Below are 12,445 nucleotides of genomic sequence, written 5' to 3'. Positions count from 1 at the left end.
AGTGTCGACTTTAATGATATGTTTTCTCCTGTTGTGAAGCATAGGTCCATTCGGATATTGCTTTCCATGGTGGCATAGTTTGACCTTGAACTAGAACATATGGATGTGAAGAGTGCGTTCTTGTATGGTGATCTAGATGAAACGATTCTGATGAGGCAACCTGAAAGGTATGTCGAAAAGGGGAAGGCAGATTATGTGTGCAAGCTAACGAGATCTTTATATGGGCTGAAAAAATCTCCTCGACAACGGAATAGGAGATTCGACAAGTTCATGGCACGCATAAGTTTCGTTAGAAGTCAGTTCGACCACTGTGTTTATTTCAGATTTCGACATGGGAATTCATTTGTTATTTTGTTGCTTTATATGGATGATATTCTCATAGCAAGCAACAATGTCGAAGATGTTATGAGGGTGAAGGCTGAACTCAATAAGGAGTTCGATATGAAGGATCTGGGAGCTGCTTCCAGGATTCTTGGAATTGACATTCGAAGAGATAGAAAGAAGTCGAAGTTATGCTTAATTCAAGAGGCATATCTACGAAAGATTCTAGAAAAGTTTGGTATGTCGAATTCGAAGCCATTTGTGACTCCGACAAACCCTCAATTCAAGCTGAGTATAGATCAGTGTCCCAATATTGATGTCGAAAGAGCCTATATGAATAGCATCTCATATGCTAATATATTTGGTTCTTTGATGTATGTTATGGTCTGTACTAGACCCGACATAGCATATGCAGTAAGTCTTGTAAGCAGGTACATGGATAATCTTGGAAAGGCTCACTGGCAAGCATTGAAGTGGATTTTAAGGTACATAAATGGGTCTCTAAACAAGGTCCTAATTTATGGTGGTGCCTTGGGTGAAGATAGTAAAGCAGTAATCAAAGGATATGTCGACTCTGATTATGCAGGTTGTATGGATTCTAGAAAATCTATTTCTGGATATGTTTTCACTATGTTTGGGACTGCAATTAGTTGGAAAGCAACACTTCAGAAGGTTGTTGCTTTATCAACCACTGAAGCGGAGTATATTGCCCTAACTGAAGCTGTGAAAGAAGCATTATGGCTTGAAGGTTTTGCGAAGGAGCTGAAACTTCAAGGTCGAGGTATCACTGTTAAATGTGATAGTCAAAGTGCAATACACCTGTCGAAGAACTCAGTATATCATGAGCGAACTAAGCACATTGGTGTGAGGCTGCATTTCGTCAGAGAAGTCATCGAGTGTGGAGTGTAACACCCTGGATTTCCGCTTACCCCGCAGGGCTTCCGTCCTACCAAGCATGTCACCAGCTTAATCAATACTCCCCCTAGGTTCGCTTACCGGCTGCCCATGAAATATTGTTTTTGCCTCCCGCAGGAATCGAACCACGTACCTAGGGGTTATGTAAGTATTCATAGCAATTCCTGCTACCAATTGAGCTAGTAGCAGGAAGAAGGCTAGGGCTCTGAAGGGGAAAACTGTAGAAGGCTAGGGCTCTGGAAGGATTGCTGCAGAATTCAAGGGAAGAGAATTCAAATTCCAATCGTAAGGTAAGGGGTGACTATTCTTTATTAAATAGTATTATAGTTTTGATGATGGTAGAATAGATTAAGAGTTGAGCCTTTATTTATGATGTTAGGATTTATGAGATTCTGACACTAACATGCCCAATTTGATGAATATGATGCAATTGGTTTGTTATAATTGATGGATGATAGTTATATTGCATTATTGTTGTGTTAGAATCATGAAAACTGATGAAAATTGGTCACTATAATGTGTGGGTTCGTATTTGGTGTTGATAGTGAAAGTAGGAATAACAAAAGTCATAAAATTGGAGTTTTTCCTGCTACAACAGCGTCAGGAACCGGTTCCCAGGTGGGAGGAACCGGGTTCCCATAGTAAAAACTCAAAACGAGGTGATTTTGTTCAGCACGAATCGGTTCCCACACGGGGAGGAACTGGGTTCCACATATTTTTCTTAAATTTTACTTAACTTTAAAAACTTCTAATTTTCAAACCGTAAGTCCGTTTTAAACGCCGTTTTGGACGTTGTTTCTTAAATTAAATAATCTACCATATAAAATAAAGAAAACAACAATAACTTGATTTTATTTGAAAAGTATCGATTTCTCCAAATGTGGTCTATTCTTGTTTTGCATAATTGATGATGGGCAATGGTTTGTTGTTTGTATAATTGAATATATGCAATAGTATGTTGTTATAATGTGATTGCTTCTGCTTGTTATGCAAACAGATGTTATTCATGGTAAATGTTGTTATCATGTGTTTTGATGAATGATGTTGCATGCTTGGTGGTTTGCATGCATATGCATCTTGGAGACACTGGTTCCTATTATGTGGAATTGGGTGTGTATTATTTTGATGAATGATGTTGCATGCTTGGTGGTTTGCATGCATATGCATCTTGGTGACACTGGTTCCCATTGTGTGGAATCGGGTGTGTATTGTCAATAGCCAAGCCCGAGATATGGGAGGTGAGACTGGATTTTGTTCTGGTGACGCAGACGAATCGATGAGACTGTATCCAATTGAGGGATCAATGTTGGTGATATGGTTCACTTGTCGTTGGTACCACATGCATAAGAGTCTGCATAGTCTTTGTATAAATTCGGTGTTATGATTGTGTTGTGTTATTGGTGCACACTCTTGACTTGTGCTTGTGATTGGTATGAATTGATAAATCTGAATATGCTAAGTATGGTGGATAATTGCTTATGAATTCTATATCTGACGATTTAAAATGCTATTTAATTTATGATGTAGTCTCACCCTTACTCTTATTTTTTAGATCGAAGCTAAGTGGCTTAGATGTTTGGTGAGGATGACTTTTGGGGAGTTATCACTTTTAGTCTAATAATTAGGTGTTGGTGTCATGCTCTGAATACTTGTAACACTGGGAACGCGTGTTTTTAGAGTTATCATACTATTTTGTTTCTTTATTATTTGGTTTGGATAATTCTCTTTTGTTGGAATAAAAGGCTTAGATCCTTATGAATGATGTTTCATGGAGTATCCAAATATTATTGATTTTTCCGCTGTGATAAAACATGGGTTTGACTTAATTATATGTTGTTTTCTCAGTAGAGCATGATTACACATGGAATGTATAATTGTTTTAAATTGTGACGCCCTTGAATTCATGTTTAACTTTGATTATGCACTATGTTTTTCGGGGTATTTAGAAGGGTGTTACATGGAGAAGTCCAAGTGCTGAAGGTTTCGACTGAGGAAAATGTTGCTGATATGATCACCAAGACATTACCAAGTTGCAAGTTTTTCCACTGTATGCAGTTGATAAAGCTGCATGAAGAAAGCTAATTTGTTCCTTGATATTGTAGAGTTAGGTCTAAGGTGGAGATTTGTGAGATATTGGATCGAACTCTAGTATGGTCGAAGGGTAGCTTCTTGGTTTGACATTTCGACAGGGTTAAGCATGAAGTCGAAGGTTGTTCACATGTTGTTGTCGAAATGTGCATGTTGTAGTCGAAGATGGATCTAGCATGCAGGTGTCGAAGATGCTAGGGTTGTTAGCATGTTAAATTAAGTTTTAGTGTTTAAATCCTAATTTGTTAAGTTAGCTTGTTTATTAAGTTAGCTTGTGTAATGGGCCTTGTGGAAAAAGCCCATTAGTTAGTATGTTAGGTTTTATTATAAATAGCATACTAGTCTCTCATCATTGCATACTGCAAATCTTAATTTAGGGTGAGTGAGGTTATTTGTTATTCTTGTAAACTTGCAATCTTGTATTCTAAGAGAAAGTAAAAGAATAGCAGTTATAACCAATTCTTGTGTTCTTCTTCTTCCTTGTTCTTTATTTATCCCTTGTATACTTTGTTCTTGTCATTGAATTCACAACATCATCTAAACAAAATAGATATCACATATTTACCCAAAATTTAAGGTGATAGGCATATGAGTTCTCTCACTTATAAAATGCTCAACCTCCACTTTTTTAAACAATGTGAGAATTACAATTCACACTTATTTCTCAACACAACTTATATTTGTTTCTCAACCAATATGGTTATTAATTTCTCTCCAGAAGACATGTTTTCGTTTACAGATGTCAACAACATCTTGTCCAGCTCCGAGATCTCATTCATCTCCTGGAGTTTAGACTCCAAGTCCTCTATTTTTCATCTACAAAATGAAACTCCTTGAACACGGCCCCATATAAGAGCACTTCAAAGCATGTAGGTTCCATTCACGTGGAACAACTATTTTAGACCTAGTTAGCTCGCTCTTAGAATCAGATGACCTTTCGAAGTGATCGTAGGTGAAACCAATGTTTTCAAACTTCTTATCCCATGATTAAGGATCCCATTGGCCTTTAGAAGATGTCATGAAAAGGGTCCACTAGGAGGAACATGCAACACCCTCACCTACAGGGATGCCCTTCCATAGGTTCTCCTTATGATATTTGGAAATAGAGGCCTTTTCTTCACTATAAGAATATGCATTCATCATGGTAATAGGCCCAACACCATCCACAAAAGGCCCTACCATAACTTTGTCTATACTTCCCGTATAAGATATTGTCAAATCATCCCAAAATTCACTTCTCATTGCCTCATTAGTGATTAAAGAGTTGACATTCACTACTTCATCGCAAAAGCGATCCAAGTTTGCTTCCATGGATTCCATCTGGGGTCTTGCTAAACTTCCCGCCGGTCTTAGGAAAGAAGAGACCAAAATAACATCACTTTCGTTAGACACACCATTATTTGAACTACTACTATAACTATTATCATCACTTCCAAATATTCCTCTCTAGACTATTTTTCAATTGATTTTTAAATTGATTAAAGAGTTGACATTCACTACTTCATCGCAAAAGCGATCCAAGCTTGCTTCCATGGATTCCATCTGGGGTCTTGCTAAACTTCCCGCCGGTCTTAGGAAAGAAGAGACCAAAATAACATCACTTTAGTTAGACACACCATTATTTGAACTACTACTATAACTATTATCATCACTTCCAAATATTCCTCTCTAGACTATTTTTCAATTGATTTTTCCAATCACTTGCCTCGAATTTTCAATACAATAGTGTCAAACTCATATCTCTTCTCATGACTCACAAGCTCAACCACATTACTACAAATCTCACAATCCATAAGTAACACAATCCTCTAAAGACAAAAGGAAGAAAAGTATAAAAAAGAGAAGGAAATACCTGCTAAAAGGCATTGTAAGGTGCTAGGAGAATTGGGTTTGTAGGAACAAATGTGATTGTAGAAGAAACACTCATGGTTGGAGCAAGTGCAAACATAATGCGATAGATATAAGCTGAATTTTTCCTAGAATTTATAGGAACCAAGAATCCCTCGAGCCAAGTATTCATGATTATCATGTTAGGACATCAAAGGCCGTGCTTCCAAGTATGTAGTTAAATGGAGGCCCCTGATTAAATGATATTTCCCAAAACATGTAATCATTACCACTTTAATAAGAAACTCAGGTTTTGCAAAACCTCTTGCTCAACAAACCCAACCATCTCCACCAATTGAATGATCATGGTTAACTCAACCTTAATCACGCAAAACCTCACCGTCATTAAACACTTTGCCATATAGGCCTCGTGCTTGGGGGAAATGGGTGTTATATTTCCTTAAACACTACGCCTCTACATGCCTCGTGCTTGGTAGGTGTGGATTGTTATGAAATATTGGAACTCAAGCCTACATAGCGTGTGAACAACCTCAACTCACTCGCCTTCGACCATCTCAGATGAATAGAAATGACATAAATGAGGTTAGACGAGGTAAGACACGTGTAAAGTGTTAAGTCGAACTCATCACGTCCTGCTAGGTTTGGTGATAAGTCATCCGCCATGATACCTAGTAGAGGGGTGTCGCGTGACTCATAATCGAGATTATAGCCTCAAGAATTATCACGTTTCATTGATCACATCTTGTTATATCTTCAGTGACGAATTATCCAACATGTTCTCTAATGGGATAGGGTTGTGTGAGTAATGCCCAAGATTGTAACCCCAAGATTCTACACATTTAGCTAGGTAAAAAAAACTATAAATAGCTATATCGTAGAGTAAGTCAAATAATCACTTTTTATATATCACAATCTTAAAGATCTCTTATTTATCGTATTGCGAAAAGAATTCTTCAACTTTGTATCAATGTTGTTAGTAACTTTCCCAGCACAATATACTCATCGCAAGTAGAAGTTGGAATGAAAAAAGCTAAACCAATTGCCTATAACATCATCATCGCATGCCCATTAGTCATGAGAGCATTGAAACATGGGTTTTCTTAAATTTTGATGTAGGTTAGACTTTCTCTTATACTACTACTCTCTTTAATCCATTCTTTCTTCCAAAATAAATGATGTTCAGATTCCATTTGAGATATTTATTATGAAATTGGTTTTTTGAAAAGATTCGTTTTGGAAATGAAGTTGGCTCCTTTCTTTTTTTAAAATCTTAAAGCTAGATAAATTTCCATCTCTTAAGATTCTATTAATTAACTAACCATTATTTACTTATTTTGTTTTTTAATTTGTTATCCCATCACCAATAATATGCTTTCATCATATCACTATGAATGTGATTGCTAAACCCATGAAAGAGAGGTTAGAATTTTAAAAAATAAAAACAAACACACGCTTCAATAGAATATAAATTTAAAAGTTAGTAAAAATTATATTTAATTCAATATTAATTATAGCACTTATGATAATTTTTTTATCGAATATATGTAAATATAAATTATATCGTATTATTCTTTACCGTATATCTGTATTATATAAATTATATTATATTATTTTTTACCGTATATATCTATTATATAAATTATATGGTATTATAATTGATAATTTTTAATACAACAATGTATTTAATAATATATACTAATTTTTATTTATTTATAAATTTTCATAGATAAGTTTGACAAATAATTCCATATTGTATAAATAATAATCCTCTCCCCATTATATAACTTAGGAAGAAAATACACAAATCTTCCTCAAGAGTTCCTACCCTTATAAATCTAAAGCCTAGCTATCCTCATTATTGTCTCCAAATCCTAAAATGGGGACTGAAAAGCTTAGATCTTATGCAAACTTTCTTGAGAACTCTATGCCATATTTTGCCATGATCCTTTTGCAGTTTGGCTATGCAGGCATGAACATTATAACCAAGCTTTCTCTCAATGGTGGCATGAGTCACTATGTTCTTGTTGTTTATCGCCACGCTTTCGCTACCATCGCTATAGCTCCATTCGCCATTATCTTCGAAAGGTTTGAATATAAAAAAAAAAAAAATTCTAAACATACTCGGTCAAGGAAATTTTTGTTTAATTTCTTATTTCAAATTTTTTGATGCTTACATGAATATTTTGAGTTTTTAAATTGTTTTACAAATAAGTAATAACATATTATTTAATTTTTCAGGAAGGCTCAACCAAAGATTACATTTTCAGTTTTCATGCAAATTTTCCTCCTAGCATTACTTGGGTTAGTTTCTAATTTTAATGCATTAATACAATATTTTTTCCATAATTTTTTTTTGTATATATATATTTTCTATAATATCACATTTTCTTATATTAATTTTAATATTTTCTAAACAGGCCAGTGATAGATCAAAACTTATACTATGCTGGATTGAAATTAACATCTCCAACTTTCTCATGTGCAATGAGCAATATGCTTCCTGCCATGACTTTCGCAATCGCGGTTTTATGCCGGTAAATAATTATTTAAATTCAATCTATTTAATTTTCTTAAATTTTGATTTTGATTTATTTATTTTATTAATAAATGGATTGATTATGAAAAAGGATGGAAATTATAAACATGAAGAAGTTGAGATGCCAAGCAAAGGTGGTTGGAACTTTATTAACTGTGGCTGGAGCAATGTTGATGACATTATACAAAGGTCCTATCTTGGATTTGCTATGGACTAAAGAAACACCTCATAGTAATCAAATTTCAACAAACATCACAAGATCCTCAAACAAAAATAATTGGCTCATTGGTTCCATTTTACTCATTATTGCTACACTTGCATGGTCCTCCCTCTTTGTGTTACAAGTAAGCCCTAATTTTTTCGGATCTCGATTCTATTTGAAAATAAACTGTTATACTTTTTTATCTAACGATTTAATATCGGCATTTCATCCTAAAAATGAATAAATAAGATATAACATTTTTAAATTCAGATCTTATAATCCGATGTCACCGTATAACTATAAGATATAAGATAGAAATTCGCATTTCAATTTTAGTAAAATATAAACGTAAAATTGTAATGTGAATTGTATGATGTTAAAGGAATAGTCGATTATATGTTGTTTAATTAATTTTATTATTTGTTGAAGTTATATAATTAATTACTTTTGTTTTTTTTTTGGGCAGGCTAGGGCTATAGAAACATACAAGAATCATCAGCTAACACTTACATCACTTATATGTTTCTTTGGGACACTTCTAGCTTTTGTTGCCACTTTGGTTATGGAACATAAAGTTTCTGTTTGGACAATTGGTTGGGATATGAATCTATTAGCTTCTGCATATGCTGTAAGAACATAGATTAATTCTTCATTTAGAAAAAAAATATTTTTTTATCATTTAAATGGTTTTCAAATTTTAAATATAAAATATCTCAACTCTTGAATATTAGAATATTCTCTAGGGGCACATTATGAATTATTTTTTTGGTACAAACATTATTATAGATGGCTGCTAGTTGATATTTTTTAATACATATATATTTTTGTTACAACACCTTTTTAGCTTAATAAAATGTTTATATTTTAATAAAATGCTTGTAGTATGGTTATTTAATTTTTTTGAAAATATTTTTTTAAAAATAAATTATAAAATTATAAATATCAATAACTCATTTGTCCTAATATAATAATTGTTGCTTCTAAAGATTAAACTCTAGATTATCTGATTACATTTAATTAACTTTTTTTTATATATCTTATTTTGATAAAGAAAAATAATATTTTTTTGGTATCAGGGGATAGTTGCATCAAGTATATCATACTATGTACAAGGATTGGTAATAAAAAAGAAAGGGCCTGTTTTTGCAACTTCATTTAGTCCTTTGATGATGATCATTGTAGCAATCATGGGTTCATTTTTCCTTGCAGAGCAGATTTTTCTTGGAAGGTATAATTTCTAGGTCAATGCCTCTCTAACCCTACATAAAGACGTACTTAAATATTTTAATTTTAAGGAATAATATAGCTCATTTTATTTAATAATAATGGTTAGTCTAAAGGCATACACAAGTTTTTAAAAAACTTATAATTATATAAGAAAAATGCTACTTGTATTATATTACTAATTAATTAGTTAATTAATTAATTTATACGGCTTAATAATGACTAATAGGAGAAAGATTAAGAAAAAACAGCTCTGTGATCTTAAGAAAAGCCATGTTAATTAGTGAACTACAATCAAATTCCAAAGGTGGTAATAAGCAGATATAATCATTTTAAAAACTATTATAGCTATTAGACATTCTTAGATAGCAATTAGACATTCTTAGATGGTTTGGTGCAACTATATAATTTAATTATTTTTTTGATAAAAGTTAAAAGTTATACTATTTTATATTTTTATATTTAATTTTTTAATAAGTATAACTATTAAATCATATAAAATAAAATTCATAAATTATACTGTTCAAATAAATTTAAATTAACCACTAAAAATTTACTGTTTATAACAGAAAATAAACATCAACCAAGAAATACAAAGAAATATTCAATTCTTATATCACCTTACATTAATATTATAAAGGTGTTTGTGTCAATATTATAAAAGTGTTTGTGTAAGAGTTTCATTAAACCAAATCAATTGAGAATCGTAAAAAAACATTTAATTGTCCATGAAATTTCATATCAAATACATATACATTATTTTTTTTTTGAGAATAAACTATTCAATGAAAATAGATACATATTTGAACCAAAATTATCAAATACATATACATTATCTAAAGAGAATAAATTCCCTTACTTGAAAAGCATATTTGAGCCAAAAGAATCTTTAAGGTTCGGTTTGATAAAATTAGCGGTTGAATGATAAATTAGCTTATAATTTTTAATTTATGGCTAATGGCTGATAGTTTATAATTTATAGCTGATGGCTGATGACCGATAGTTGATAAGCTAATTAAAATCTTTGGTAAAATTAACGGTTTAACTAGTTAATAAATGTAAAATGACATAAAAAGATATTTCTTAATTAATAATTAAATGAACATTTAAAATAATTAAAATTTATAAGAGTATTAATGGAAGAAAAAAATGATAAGTATAAGTATAAGCTAAAACTCTATTTAAAATAGCGTCTGAAAAATAAGCTATAACCTAATAAAATAAAATATAAGCTTGTGATGAAAAAACCGTTATTAAACATGTCTTTTATTATCATACGAGTTAAAAAGGTATACATTCAAAAGATGACTTGCCAAACAGAGCCTAAGTTATAACATAAAAAAACTTTACAATGTGAAAAAATTATGTCAAATTACGGAAAAAAATTACCATATTTATTCATGTCAATTTAAAAATCGAATTGTCAAAATAAGTAAATTATATGATTAAACAAAATATAATTTTAATTATAAAGATGTTTTTTTCTCAAAATTAAAAAACATTTAATAACATAAAATCATTATATTTTGTTAAAAAAGAACAAAGTATAGTTCTGGTTATCAATTTTATTTAGTTTAATTTTTAGAGTTAAAAGGTAGTGCACTGACAGTGTAAAATTATTTTACACTGGCATCCAATAGGGAGTCATGAATGTGCCATGTCATTAAATTTTTTTTAAATAAAATAATGTTTTAATTGGATGCATGGTGGTGATTGGTTGACAATGTAAAAATATTTTACAACTGTCAGTGCATAACCCCTTTTCTCTAATTTTTATGCCTTAAGAAAAGTATAAAAGTATAAAATAAGCAAGATGTTAATATGGTTATGTGGCGCCTCATGTTTGATTTATTGTTCCTTTTTTAACTACATTTATTACAAGAACTCTAGATATATACCAAGATGTTAATATAAGAGGCCTCTTTCACTTTTAGAATAAATTAAGAGAGAAGAAAGGAATGAACTTGTGAAATATTGATTAATGAATAAGTTCCGCAAAGTAATACATTGACATTCGTATTTATAAATCTTGCTTGATGAGTTACTTGAATCCCAAGACAACTCACTAACTTCTAACAAACATAAGTAGTTATACTTCTAACGAACTAATAACCACTTCTGACCATTTATTAGTTAAATTATTTAATACCGAATTTCAACTAAATGATTAATTATTTTTAGGGTTATGTTTATTGGTGCTCTAAGGATAAAAATTACGAAAAATGAAAATACTAAGATGAGAAATGTTTGTATTGAAAGAAACAAAGTTTAAATTTTTGAAAAAGTTAATGTACAATTTTCAAGATAAAGTTTCTACGTTGAATGAATCGGTTTTCTGTCAATTTTTTTCCATGACCTCTATCTAACATGATAACTTGGTCTCAAACTTGTGAATGCAGTGCAATTGGTTCCATCTTGGTTGTGATAGGCTTATATTCTGTTTTATGGGGAAAGCACAAAGAACAAATGGAAAGTAAAGTGGCACCAGATGATAAACCGTTGCCCATAAAGGGTGTTTGGGTGAATGGAAATAAAGGGACACTTTCTGAAGCCATTGATCAACTTAGTGAAGCAAAATCAGATCAGAAAGTAGAATCAAACATTTCTCTTGTTATTATAAATTACAACAAAAGTTAGCCAATAAACAAAAGGTATAAGCAATATGATTCATATGCATGCTGTGGACTTCAAATTGGTTAAAAAATGATGAAACTTTTTTGGTGATTTTGCAAGAATTTGTTGTTGCCCTATTGAAGATATTATGTTTTTATATTGTTTGAGAAACTCGAAATTGAAAATTTACCAATATGAGTTTGAATTACAATATGATGCAAAATATTTCCTTTGTTTTTGAAAATTGTGTGTAGTAAAGAAAAGATAAGCTAGAAAAATATGGCCAACTAAATAACTATTTGTCAATTGTCTTTTTTTTTTTGTTGATAAATGTCAATTGTCTTTTTGTTGAAGCTATAAGTGGACACAAACTCCACGATTTTATTGAAATCTAAGTTCTAAGGTATAAAATCAAGATTATACAAAAGAAAAATCAAGATTATTTGATAGTCTCATAATTGTGTAGGGGTATTCGCGGTGTAGTTTGAGTGGTTTTGACATAAAAGATTATTCGAACCTCAAGAGAAAAAAGTGTGTGATTTGGTTGACTTTTAGAAATAAAACCGAATCAAACCAAACTAAATCAATGCGGTTTGGGTTGGTTCGGTTGGTTCATTTTTTTAAAAATTATTGAGTCATACACATACACATATAGATGACAATATAACTTTGTATTTAGTCATTTATGCGTTATCAAA

The 12,445-nt window shown here is 31.6% G+C and overlaps 1 protein-coding gene across 1 annotated transcript; it reads left to right on the top strand.

Moving 5' to 3' along the window:
• Positions 1 to 6,951: 6,951 nt before the first annotated feature.
• LOC131657424 (WAT1-related protein At5g07050-like) lies at positions 6,952 to 12,036 on the top strand. Its single transcript, XM_058926829.1, has 7 exons — positions 6,952 to 7,257; positions 7,411 to 7,473; positions 7,590 to 7,706; positions 7,800 to 8,052; positions 8,377 to 8,538; positions 8,987 to 9,138; positions 11,534 to 12,036. The coding sequence occupies exons 1-7, from the start codon at positions 7,049 to 7,051 to the stop codon at positions 11,769 to 11,771; spliced, it is 1,194 nt and encodes a 397-aa protein (XP_058782812.1). The 5' UTR covers positions 6,952 to 7,048; the 3' UTR covers positions 11,772 to 12,036.
• Positions 12,037 to 12,445: the final 409 nt, after the last annotated feature.

Source organism: Vicia villosa, linkage group LG3 (assembly GCF_029867415.1).
Source record: "Vicia villosa cultivar HV-30 ecotype Madison, WI linkage group LG3, Vvil1.0, whole genome shotgun sequence".
NCBI classification, from domain to species: Eukaryota; Viridiplantae; Streptophyta; class Magnoliopsida; order Fabales; family Fabaceae; genus Vicia; species Vicia villosa.
The sequence above is the reverse complement of the archived record's forward strand: the minus strand, read 5'-3'. Positions and strand labels throughout refer to the sequence as shown.